We start from the raw sequence: 13652 nt of genomic DNA on the forward strand, positions 1-13652 counted from the left end.
GCTATGGCAGTTTAGCTTAGCACCCAAAAAAAGCTGTCGGCTTTGCTCTCTTCCAGGTTTGTCCTGGCCAGTGCCGTGTGCTACCTTGGGAGCTTTCTGGGATTTTCTCCATCCCTTTGCTCTTACAGAAGCACCCTTGAAAGTCCTCTGGGACTGTTCATCTCCTGGCCCAGCAGAGACAAGGAGAGGGAAATTGCCAAGTGATTTGGAAATTATTGATGGAAGAGAATTGGAAATTTAGGGTGGGTTGTTATGTTGTTCAGAGAGAAAACTTATTCTCCAAATAAACAAGAAGAATCAGAACACTAAAAAACCCCACCCCAAAACAAACAAAGAAAAAAACCAAATGGAGGATGTAGTTTGCATTGGTGCAAGAGCATTGTCTGAGCTGAGAGTGTCTTGGTGCATTTTAATAGCAGCCAGACAGTGGCTTATCTTATTTATGCTGGTGTAATCCCTAGTGGATCTGGCTGAGGAAGTGCCACCAGGCAATCATCACAGCAACAACAATGGCAAGGATCTCTTCAAAGGGTCGTTGAATATCACAAATGATTATGCTAGTTCATGCTGGCATGTAAGCAGATACCACCAACCCCCTAGGAGATCTGGCCCACCAGCATGCATGTGAAGGTGAAAGCTGGTGGAGATGAACAACCAAGCTGTTCAAGATACCAAGAAATGCATTCCTTAAAACGGAGCAGTCAAGCTTTGCAGAGTTCTGCAGTTTGGACACTTCAGTTTGCTCGGTTCCCCAGCTCCCTGGTTGGCTCTTTCCTCCTCCCTCCTTTTGTATGGCCCCTGTGCAATATTTTCATGGTTGTGTGGGTTTTTTGGCTGTGCCTGTGGTTGTCCATCTAATTAAGTCCAACATCACAAACTGCCCCATTCTGGTCAAATGCTGATACGGAGAAATATTTTTTTTTTTCTTTGCAAAGAGTAGAGATGAAGGAATTTAATTAGCATAGGGCTTCTGTTCCCCTGTCAATTTAATTGTTAATCATTAATTCTGAGGGTCAAAAATAATGTCTGGCAGCAGAAGCACAAACTGTTGCAAAACAAGTGTTTACAGAGGAAATGTATCTCTGCAAAGTGTGGAAGGCTCAGGTCCCTGTGAAGGCAAACTGGTGCAACACCAGTGGCTCAAGAGAACAGCCCTGGGTTTATTCCTCTGGTTGAACTCTGTGCAGGTTGGGGAAATAGAAGATTTCTGATCATTTGCCCCAGTTCAGTGCTGCTCAGCAAAGGTTTCTGAAGTGGTTTGGTGTTTTTGTTGTGTGGTTTTTGGTTTTGTTTGGCTTTTTTTTTTTAAACACAACACAAGCCAGAAAGCTTGGCAGTGATGTGTTGGGAGTAGCATTCAGGTGAGCTGGCTCACACATTTGTCCTTAAAATGTGATGTTTTCTATATGCTGGTATCCCAGGAGAGAGGAATGTCTATCAGACCTTTGAGGCAGGCTGAGGTGATCAGTATAACTGTTTCTCCCCACCCCATTACCCTCAAATCCAGGCCTTTCTAGAGCAGTGTGGGATCTTGGGGACACAGGGGAATTCATCAGGTTAGTTTTATTGACTTCAGCAGGCTCCGAGACGCGTAGTCACAAAGACATCAGACAGTTGGGTGCAGAAACACATTGTGTCATCCATGATTAAGCAGCGTAATGGTGACTGTCCCCCTGCTCTGCTTGCCTGGGTGTTCCAAATCATCTCCTTGGTCCATGAGATGGTGCCTCTTGGGTGCAGAGGCCCCTAAGAGGGGGATTGGAGCTCGGCAGAGCCCAGCCTGTGTTCAACCTCTGCTGATGCTGGGGCTGCCTGTCCCCATCTTGTCCTCAGTAGCTGGAGGGAGGAGGGACAGAGGAGAGATTTTCCTGGTGAAAAGGAAAAGGGACAGTCCTAAACTCTGTACCCAGACTGTTATTTCTGACCGCACGTCAGCATGTTATCTTGAGGGAAATGCTGCCAGACGCTGGCCTGGGAAGGCTTGGCAGAGACTGCAAGCAGACTTTTTTTTTAATGATTAGATTTACTATCAAAATGAATAGCACGATCAATATTGATATGCAATTCAATTAAAAAGGATGAAACTCATTGTCTGCATGTTTTTCTCTGTCACATTGTTTGAATTCTTGGCCTACAGCAGTAGAGGTGGACAGGATAAAAGAAGAGTGGAGATGTGTGGGGAGAAGAGAGCCCCAGTGCTATATTTTTGGTCTGGTATGGTGCAGAGTAGAAGGAGCTCTGAGTGTTACAGATATTCTGGTTTGCACAGTACTGATTGCAATCCTGTTGTGGTTTAACGTGGCAGGCAGCTAAAACAACCACATGGCCATTTTGTATGTTCTGTCCCCACAGTGGGATGGGGAAGAGAACTGAAAAGAAAAAGGTAAAACTTGTGGGTTGGGACAAAGACAGTTTAATAGGACAGAAAAGCGAGAATAATTTTAAAAAGATAAAAATACACAAAACAAGTGATGCACAGCATGATTGCTCACCACCCAGAGATGATGCTCAGCTAGTTCCTGAGCCACGTGCCTCCTGGCCAACTCCCCCGGTCATATGCGGAGCATGACATCATATGGATATTTGGTCAGTTTGGGTCAGCTGTGTCCCCTCTAGCTTCTTGGGTACTCCCTGCCTTGTCCCTGGCAGGCCAGTATGAGAAGCTGAAAAGTCTTTGCTTGGCAACAGCTAAATATTAATGTTATCAAATTATTCTCATCCTAAATCAAAACCACAGCACTATACCAGCTGCTAGTAAGAAAATTTAACCTAGCCAAAATCAGGACAAATCCATGTGGTTCTGCTCAACTGCTGGTGATGACAGCCCATGCAGTATGGATGTGGGGTGTGCTATGGCGGTGATTTTGTAAAGCTAATTTTCACAGCTGAGGAGGAAATGTGAACTTGGTGGTTTTCTTAATTCAGCTGAGAGCTCATGCAACAGAAATATGGAGTGGACATAAATGTTGGGCCAGGACAGCAAAAGAGTCGTATCCAGTGACATTGGTGAAATATGGAGTTTGAGAACCTGTAAGAAAGGAGATCTTGCTCTGAAAAAGACATGGACAATAAGCTATTATTTATCCCTATTCGTGGGAGAGGAGGGGGACAGGAAACAAAAAGTAGGCTTGTAAAGTGTTGCCATCTCTGTGCTCTGTTCTTTGTGCTCTGTTGCTGTGAGCTGTTTAAACCAATTCTAGCTTTTGCACCAGAAGGAACTGCATTGCAGTACTCACAGGATGTAATCAGTTAAAACTTTAACCCAAAGATCCCCAAATGCTCTCAAAGCTCCTGCACAACTCCTTACCACTGGTTCCTGTGGCTGTAGAGGAGGAGGGGAGCTAGGAGGCACTTTTGCATGGCCTCAGAGAATTAACCCTCTGTGTGCATTCCCATCCAGGGAAAGCCACAACAACTTTACCGGATTGAGAAAAATCTCTTCTTCAGACTGCAGCAAACATCTCTGTATTCCACTGCCACATTCCTGCAGCCCATGGCTCCTACTCCATATGGCAAAACACCCTGTCTAGAACTATAAAACATCCCAATTACACTGATTAACTCTATGGAAAGACACCAGCACTTGGAATAATTGCTGGCATTGCCTGGACAGAGCAATAAGAAAATAAATGACTAGACGACCAGGAGAGGAGGTGGAAATCTGCACATTGCATATAGTTGAGATGGGAAGAACACAGGGAGACCAACAAATTGCATGGGAATAGTGCTCAGTTGCATGCAAGATCCCTGCTCTTACAAGGACTGTTGTTCAAACTCTCATATGTTGCATGGTCACTCTCACTTATCACATTTAAAAAAAAAAAAAGGTGTGTGTTTAAATTCAGTTTTGAAGCCACAGGTATTCTCTCTAGTGACATTCTCAACTAATCCCTCTTCCAGAAGGGTCTACAGCTCTTGGAGCACAAGTAGTGACTTTCTGGAGATCTATGCTCTTAAGCTGCTGAGACAGGTTTGAAAATGTAACTCAAACAATGGAGAAGCACAAGTCAATGCTCAGGTTTTAATCACTTGTGAAATAAATCCAGCAAACAGCAGCATTGACTTTTACATGTGCATATACTGAAGGGTTTTAAAAAAAAAAGGAAAAAGTTGTAATTGCATTTTTTCATGGAAAAAAACAAAGGGGGAAAAAAAATCCCTGCAAAGACAAAAGCATGTGTCTAGCTTCACACGCACTGAATATTCCCTTTAAAGTCAAGGGGGGCTAGTCAGATATTTAAAGGTATGCATAAACAGCCTTCCTGAATGCAGTAAATAAAGGGGGAAAGTGTCTTTACAAAGACGAGGCTTTGTGTTCTAGGTAACAATATTCTCTTCGCTGATATGCTCTTGATTTAGTGTTTGGATGGAGAGCTGTGGTGGGAACCTCAATTGACGTCAGAAGGTTTTAGATCACAGACCAGACAAGTGTCAGAGAATTACAAGAAATTGCGGATGCTCTTCTATCTATAGCTCTGCAGTCGCACTATCAGTCGCGTTTTCATCAGTTCAAATATCTTGCTATGGCAGCTTTTTAAAAATTAGTTTTAGTTTAAGGATTTATGCTGCTTGTTAAGGTTGGGTAAGAATACTGTAACTACTTTTTTTTTCTTTTGATAAATCAGAGGTGGTATGAATACAGCTCTCTCAAAAGAGAGATATGACATGCAGTGCAGCGTGGTGGTGGGTTTTATCTTCTGAAACTTTTTGCTATGGATCCTTTGAAAAGATCTCCTGAGCTAACATACATAACCTACCTAAAAATTGTGGATCCCGTAGTAAAACTGGGGCTCTGATGTGTGTGGTTTGTACTGTGTAAAATGAGTTGCGTAAGAGAGCTCATTTTGATATTTTCTGATAGAATTAGTTGTTGTCATTGCAACACAAATACTCTGCTGGAGATGAATGCTCCCTCTGTGCTGTCTGTGATTCCTGGTGTGATTTATCGGTTTATTCATGAACTATAATGAAATGTAACTTCTGGAATGAATGGCTAAGCTCTGGGTCCCCTGCCTGGGAGGGTTCTTCTCCTCCCCGCCCCAGCTGCCCTCTGACTTTGGTCTCTTCAGCTGCCTGACAAACAAACCCCCCATCTCTTCAACCCTGGCGGTGCTGCAGGGCTCGTGTTGGTGCAGGAGAGCAGGCTGTGTTTGATGAGGCTTGTACTTTGTCAGCCGTGCTGCTGGGAGATGATTCTAAGCCCATAGCTCTGTGTCAGGGTTTGATGGATGGGGCTGGAAGCTGGAGGATGCTTGCGACTCTCAGGCACGTGGGGTGGCAGGTGAAAGGCACACGTTTTGGTTTGTAAATCAAATCTTGGGAGCTCTGGTGCAGGAAAAAGATCTGTGTGTGCATGTGGATGTGCCAGGAATTGTTGCCCTGTTCAGCAGTGCTTCCGGAGGGTAAAAGCACTGGGAGTGAACAGAGACAAGGTTGTAAAGATACCCCATGAAAAGTCGCTTTTTCTATCCGCAGCCTGTCTTTGCAGCTCTTACAAGATGAGAAAAGGCTGCCTTCACCCAGGAACTGAGAGCATCTTGCTATCTTGCTTCCCTACTCCCAACTGCAGTGATACATGTGGTGCACAGCTCCTGCTGTAGTGGGGGACTTGACCCAGCTTGCACAGGGCTTCTTGGCACCAACAGAGACATTTGGAGCTCAGGATTTTTTTTTAAAGGATGCTGATAACAGCTGACCCTCACATGCTTTAAGGTTTTATACCTCCTTCATAAGAGAGGGGAGGAGGATCCTGTGCTTGGGGCTTTGTACAAAGCATCTCTTTACTTGCATCATCTGAAATAAAAGAAGAAAAAAAATTCAAAGGAAATCGGTTAAAGGTGAGAAGTGATGAATTTGGTTGGATTTTCTGCATAATTCCTGGCTCAGCTGCATTTTGCTGCCAAACCAGACATACGTGATAGTGGTCCGATCCACCATTGATCCCACTTCTGTTGCTATTTATTGACCGGTGTGTTTGCTCCAGCCCTGCTGGGGCTGGGAGACAGGATCCATATTCTGGGCGAGTGGTCGTAGGGGCAGGAATTGCTCGCGGGGCAGGCGTGTGGGGGGAGCCGCTGTCGGCAGCTTTCGTCTGAAGGCAGCGTGTGTGATGATTGATTGCACTGCAAGCCCTGCTGTTCCATGCATGCGACACTCCTCGTCTTGGCAACCTCTTGGTAGTGTTTTCCCGCTTCGCCCACCCTGCAATGAGGCACCGATAAAAACAAGAGTTCCCTGGCTGTCTGCTAAGGCATTTGCTGGTTTTATCTTTTTTGTCTTTTTTTTTCTTAGTGGGCTGTGAGCCACAGTGGAAAGATGAAGAGGGAGAAATCAAAAGGAAAGCAGGTGCAGAAGTGTGAGGTTTTTTTGTTTCCCCCTCCCTCTCAAAATCCAAATTTCATGGGGTTTGGTAAATTAAGATTTCTTCTGTTTTTCTCAGCTGGCACTTAGATCCAGCAGAGATGTATTTACAGGATGCCAACTGTGTCTATGTACCAGCCAGATGTGGTGCAGTCCCCAAATCAGCAGCTTACCATGGTGCATTATATGGATGAAATAATTGTCTGCATAATGGGGAGTGCTCAGCGCGTGTAAATGACGGGTGCATCTGTCTCTATCTATTTCTGTTCTCTGCAGGCGCTGTCTGTACTTCGGCCTTTACTGAAGGGACAAAAGCTATATTTCTTTTCTTTTTTTTTTTTTTTTAATTTTTGTGCATCAGTCTCTTGAAGTATCAGTAGAGATTTAGGAGCAGCTTGGAGGTGTGTATCTGATCTATAGCACCAGTGGGATCAAAGCATGCAGACCTCCAGGACCAGACCAGGTAGAGCATATCAGCAGTTTCTCAAGAGGTTAAGGGCACTACATCATTTTCACACCAACCAGTCATCTTGGTTAAGAAATACCAATGTAAACTAATTCCCCCAAAGGGAGGTGGTCTCTTTTGTCTGGGTTTGTAAACACAAATGTAAATTGTTTGGACAATTTGGGGGAAGGGTGAGAGAAACAAAGAAAAGGTGATTTTTTAAATTTTTTTCTTTAAAGGGAAGTGATCTGCTGAATTGGCAATATTCCACTATACTGAGCGCAATGCAAAAGTTGTTCTTTTCTGGGCTATGCAAGTCAGCAGCCAGACAGCCTGATGTTGAGTTGTCTGGTCACGGATGCTAACGATCCTTCTGGTGCCTTGCACTGGAGTAGCAGGAGGAATTCCTGCTTCTCTTGCTTCTTCCTTTTTGTTCCATTTATGCCAAGTTGTGTTGTTTTTTTTCAAACTGAAATTATCAAAAGTTCTTGGAATGATTTTTTTGGCCAATCCAAAAAATTGAATCAAACCATGGTTGGGAAGGCATGCTGGAACAACAGTTTTTAGCATGTGAAAGAACATGATGAAACATTTTTCTTGAAAAGCGTGAGGTACATAAGTGTAACTATACTTCATAAGAATAGAAATCACTGTGCTCTTGCTGATAGACAAAGGTCAACAGAAAGTATGCAAGGTAATGATAGCAAATCAAAAAGGTAATTTACTGGAAATAGTGAAACCCTGATTTAATGTGCTAGAACAGCAAGAGTTGATACAGGCAAATAAAACAGACTGATAATGCGTTTTGACTTCTGTCTATCTGTTGTCTTAATACTAGTCACTTTGGGCTTTTCTGAGAAGCCCCAGGTTATAGAAAATGAGCAGGTGAAAGTCAATGAATAGATTTAGATAATTTGACATATTTAAATATTGTGGGTTTGATTTGGATGTTGTGATTCTTAAAGCATGATTTACTTTTAAAAACCCTTGTCTTTCATCAGTACCTAAATAGCAATTGTATTCATTAGGTGGTCTGACATCTTGTTCCCAGTACTGAAATTTGGAGAGCCCTTTTAGTCTACATGCTAGAATAAAATGATAACAGACTTCTCTGCTGGTCTTCTATCACAGATGAATGATGACTGGTTGGTGCTGGAATAAAAGTAATTTAATTTTGGACACTGATTAACATCTTAATTCAGATGCTGGGATCCTTTTCTATCCAGGTCAGCTCATGAGGATTTAGTGAGATGAATTTCATAAGCCAACAAGGAAAGTGTTAGCCCAAGAACAGGGAACTTGCAGTGTGCAGTTGCTTACAAGTGCTTTCTTTTTGACTGGAATCACTTGGTCAGTAGCAGAATGAACTTCTTAGCCTTTAGTCTGTGCTACTAAATCTGAGACACACAGAGTCAGAGGGCCCTTTGTTGCTGACTTGCTCCATACATAAGTGTTTCCAACGCCTCTTTCATGGGAGAAGAGGAATAAGGGAGGACCAAATTCCCATGCCTGAGTTCTCTGTAGACAATTCACATGATGTAATGCCCTTACCTATAAGGGCAGTATCCTAGCATTCCCTCCACATATTCATCCCTTACCTGAAGGGAACTGCTTCTGGAATTTGAACAGTAAATATGTGTTCTGCCAGTGGGACCTGCTGCAGTACAGGGTGATGTTCAGTGGGACTCAAGGTGGACAGCCAATCTATATTACCTAAAATCTGCACGACACCAGCATCTCAGATGAAGGGTATTTTATTAGTGCATGTAAGAAACAGCAACATTTTTGTCATGTTATTGTTAAGCAAGGTGATTATCTATGGCTTTCCTGCTCATTGCACCCAACAAAAGTAGGGGGAAATTGGGTTTGCCCAGACATTTGTGGACCCTTTCTTTTATTCTGATCTATCCAGAGAGCAGGTCTGGAGTTAAGACAGCTGTTTAGAGAGGAAGGTTGAGATTAGACTGTGTTAGAAAATGTTTTGTGTAATTTATGTTGATTTCTCTTAACTGCCTAAGATGCAAGTGAACTGCTGTGGATGGATGGAAGTGTGTATAAAGTCCCTGCAGAAGGCAGGGTCCCAAACACTTTGTGCTTCTACTGGGATGACACCAAACTAATCATTCTTTGTGGAATGATTTACAAGGGTTTCCAGGTGGAATTGTCTACCTCATCACATTTTCAAACCTTGAATATGTAACCCTTTTAGCAGGGTCTCTAATGGGGCTATTATAGGTTGCAGACCAAAGAAGCTAAAGAGTGTCCTTAGAGCTGTCTAGTCCAAGCCTTTGCTAAATCATTTTTATTTCATGGAGGAGCTGACAGACTCGGCAGAGGCACAACAGGTCATAAGGCACAATTTATAGTGGATTTTTAGATAGTGTGAGGAAAATACTCTTTAACTACTGAGAATATCTGCTATGTTGCTTAGCTTGTGGCTCTGGAAGTCTCTGGTTAGCGCTTCATTTTCAGGTACCTCTGTGACGCTATCTAGCACTGCAGAGCCATAGCAGAAGGTCTGGAGATAACATGCACATCCCTCTTCTCTTCCTTCCCCTGCCTTTTCTTGTCTTTTCAAGGGGCTGAAATCAGCACCTCTCCAATCTACTTTACTTGTCAAGTCTGTTTTAGGAAAAAGTGTCTTTCCACAAAGTTAAGAGGCATCATATTCACAGTTGCATCTTCTTACTGTTTTAAAAATTGGAATCTAAGAGCTCTGTTACTGACAAGAGGAAGTACAAAAATGCCAGTTAGAGCAATCCAATAAGGGCTGAGGCTGACAGAAACTTTCAGCCTGTGAATAACTTGGAGCAGTAGCCTTGAATCACTCCTCCTAGGTGACAGATTGCTATTCAGAAGGGGTCAACTCTGATCTTGATTCGGTGAAGGTCATACTGCTGGTTCCTGATATATAGAAGTGAGTTTAGGACAAGAATCCAGGCCCAAATAATTTCAAAGCTTTACAGGACAGTGTCCAGTTGGCTAAGGTGCTAGTTCTAGGCTATCTTCTGTCTCCAAACTTGTACAAGGTGTATTCCTACCCCCAGGCTTATGCGGTGGTGTTTCTGGACCACTACAGCTATCAAAATGTGTTGATACAACAGAAAGTCCAGGCAAGATCATCACAGGGTAGGGGCAGCTTTTCGTTCTGCGTGAAGGAATTCACAGCTGAACCTGGATACAAACATGCAGTGTATGTGGTTAGACTTAGGGAGAATGTTTGTATATGTCTCCACAGATAGAGGCAAGACATCTGGAAGTCCCTGTGTAAATATTGTCCAATCTATTTTTATTTTCAAGAAATAGCATTTTGCCTTACAGTGATATGTGTAAGGAACAACTGGTCAAGCAGTCTGTCAGAAGACCCTCTTTGTCTCCCACCCCAACCCAGTTTCCATCCCTGCATCTACCCAGGTTCTCAGTAAATGTCTTAGTCACAGCTAAGTGACTGCAGTCCGAGAAAGCAGGTAGCGAAATACGAAATGCTCTTCCATAAAGAAAGGCACGTCAGTATAAGCTGCTTATTGCAAATTCCTTCTAAAACACCCCAACTGTAACAGAAACAAATATCATATTGGAAATACCATAATGTTTGCATTCACACACCAGCTGTTACTCTTTCCCACAGGGTCTTGTTTTATAAAAAGCTGGTGAAGGACATTTTTGTTAAGCAACAGATCCAGTCTTATTTCTGATATTGGCTATATCTAATTTTCCTTCAGGACTTTGGATTTTTCTTTATTTTTGTGGTATATGTGCTAACATATTCTGGAAAGAATCCATTATACTTTTGACAGGCTGACAGTAAAGTGTGGTACACCCTGCAATTTAAAGCAATGCATACTTCTATTACGGATTATTGGATTATCAGCTTGTGGGTTTCCTAAATGTTATGTATGACTGAGTGCTGGAGTAATTGGCACACTAAATTTATGAATGACTGTTAATGAATAAACTTCGCTTACTGAAACTGAAATAGCAAAGCTATTCCTGAACCAGAAAGGCTTGTAGATTTTTGGTCTGTAATAAATTGAACACATAGCACAAAGCAGGGGAGCAGAAAAATATTGCTTAGAGTCAGTTCTGAGCAGGAATTACTGAGTTTTTTTCTTGTTTGAAAAATTATTGCAATGCATGAACCAATTTGGTTTCAACATCTGTAATTTAATTAAGGCATTTTCAAATTTTCTTAGACGTTAATTTTGGGAAAACTAGACTTCCAGAAATACCTTTTGTATGCAATATGACAATCATATATAGCACACATGCATATAATTTATAACAGTATAAACATTTACATTAGAACCTGAAGGGACTGGTTTACCAAGGTTTTGAGTGCTCAGGACTTTGATTGATGTGTTGAGAATCTGTAAGTGCTCACATATGTTGTGTGATGTGTAAGTGTGCATCATAGGACAGATCAGCAAGGCAAATATGTAACAATTTCACTTGCTCAGGCAGCTCAGAGGAGAGCTGTTCAGATATCTTAATGCCACAGAAAGCTCAAGCCTGGAAATGCTCTTTATTTTCCTTTTGCCTTCTAGCTTATTTACAGACAGCATTCCAGAGCATTTGTGTTGTTCAGTCTTGATTTTTTTTATCTCTGTGCTTCAAAATTGTTTAACTAGTGAGTTTATTGCACATACATATGCTTCCTTTTAGTCTACCCTGCTATATTGTGCAGTGCTGCAATATACTTGTGACTAAATAAGATGAGAAAGGATGGCTCTGAAGTATTTGGTGTTGTGCATTGCTTTTCAGATATTGGTGATTTTAGTTATTTCTAGAACTTCTTTCTTGGTTTACCTAACAGACAAACATTAAATACTTTGAGTTCACGTTACAATTTTTCTGTCTTTTGATTTTCTGTAAAATTACAGAAAAAGGGGGATATCCCAAATTTTATGCCTGTAAAGACTTTAATGTTCAAAAGGAAAGAGACCACTAGCTAGAAAAGTCTGGCCAGTATCAGCAGGTCTTCTACTGTGATTCATAAAATAACAAGTATTACACCAGTGATGTATATGTAAATAATGTCTGTTCTTTCATGTTAAACTGAGATGAGACTTTGGTATAATACAGAAATGCAGAAGTAAGAGCCATGCAGCTGAAATGAAGTCTAAGACTGATGAGCAAGTTCAGGTCATGAGCAAAGGTGGGGGTTTTGGTTTTGTGGGGTATTTTGTTTGTGTTTGGGTTTTTTCTATTGTGTGTGTATGGCATCTATCACTTGCTACAGCAGGTAGCATTATTTATGCAAATACAGAAGAGCTTCTACCTTACAATATTTTTTGTCAATTTAATAAAAGCACTGCAAGGAGAGATGGACCAGAAACAATTCTTTACAATTAAAACTGTTCCCTCTCCTACCTTAGCCTTACTGACAAACCGAATGCATCTAAACCAGAGTCAAAATACAGCTAGTCAATAATGGATATAATTGTAAAAAGCTCCATGCATCCCCTTTGGCTTTCTTCCCCTTGCAGAAGTTAAATGATGTTGAAAACAACATGAAAGAAAAAGTTGGTAAGGAAGGTGATTATTTCTTTGTTTCCAGTGACTTAGACATAGCAAGCTCAGCAGATAAGGTGAGCCCTCCTTGAAAAGGAGTCCCGCGATTTCTCTAGATAACATAGCTAAGCAGTGAAAGCATCCCACGGAACTCACCTTAACCTGCAATCTGAGGATGGGGAGGGGGCGAAGTGGGAATATTTACCCGGGCAAATTCAAGTGCAGCATTCCCAGCCGCCACTAGTTGTCACTTTGCAACCAGCTGGGGTCGGTGTTTTCAGCACTGCGGTTAGCGAGATTGCGGTGCTAATTAAACGGAGTAACTCCCCAAACCGCGGAAAGTCCCGAGCCCGGGGCTGTGCGAGATAGCCGGCCTCAGGGAACCGAGAGGAGGCAAAAAGGCAGCTCCAGAAAAGCAGAACGCCGCTGTACTAAGGCTGAGGCTGTGCCTAGGGGTTGTGCCCCGAGCTTGGGGTGGGCACGGCAGTCCAGCCCGGCAGCGCCCGGTGCGCACACACTCCTCCCGTAAAGCCGAACCTTACCTGAAGAAAACGATTGTCTCCCACACGTAGACTCCGAGCGCGTTGACGTTGCACATTTTTCCAGCTCTCGTTGTTGGGTTTTTTTTTGTACTCCGTGAGGGGTGGGCCGGTGGGGTTGGCCAATAAAGTAATCCGGCACTTGGGGAGAATCGCTAGGGGAAGCGAGCCACCCCTCCCGAGGCAGGCTGGGCGGCGGGCAGTCCGGGGGGGGAGCTCCGCTCAGCACCCTGGACAGTAACGGTGTGTGTGTGGGGGGGGGTTTTGAGGCGGCTCCGCTCAGCACCGCGGACAGCGCCTGGCGGGCGCTCCGATCAGCACCCTGGACAGCAGCAGTGCGCGTCGCTCCGCGGGCGCCTGCCGAGCGGCCGGCGGCTCCGCTCCGGCGCTGCCTTGGCTCGTCCCTCCTTTCCGCCTGTGCCCCCGCCACTGCAGTGGTGCTCGGGCCGGAGGACCAGGCTTCCCGCACCGAAATCTCCCTTCAGCGGGATCTCACTCCGGACATCAGGCTGGCGAGAGGGGGAGCCGCAGGGGGTGTAGGTTTGCCATCAGGGTGGTGGGGGTAGGATGGGAGGTGGGGGGACACGACCCTCAACAACCCAGGGCTTTAATCTCCGCTGCTAGCCAGAGTGTCCTCCTAATTACATCCACAGGAATTTGTCAGTGTGGAGCCGTGCTGCAGTCCCGGTTGTGTTGCTTTCCTGCCCGCCGTTTGGCTGCTGTTGATTCCTGCTTCCTGGGCTATTTTCCTCCCGAATAAGTTATTGCTGCTGTAGGGAAGGTGTCCCATTGCTCAG

At 43.7% G+C, this 13652-nt stretch overlaps 1 protein-coding gene across 1 annotated transcript in view; it reads right to left on the minus strand.

Annotated features, from left to right (window-relative positions):
* GLRA1 (glycine receptor alpha 1) overlaps positions 1-12914 on the minus strand; it is a 37913-nt gene extending 24999 nt beyond the window's left edge. The window contains exon 1 of the mRNA XM_054841827.1: positions 12859-12914. Coding sequence (XP_054697802.1) covers positions 12859-12914 — 56 coding nt within the window. The remainder of the gene's footprint in view (positions 1-12858) is intronic.
* Between the last annotated feature and the right edge of the window lie 738 nt (positions 12915-13652).

The sequence above is a fragment of the Grus americana genome, chromosome 14 (genome assembly GCF_028858705.1).
Source record: "Grus americana isolate bGruAme1 chromosome 14, bGruAme1.mat, whole genome shotgun sequence".
In the NCBI taxonomy this organism is placed as follows: domain Eukaryota; kingdom Metazoa; phylum Chordata; class Aves; order Gruiformes; family Gruidae; genus Grus; species Grus americana.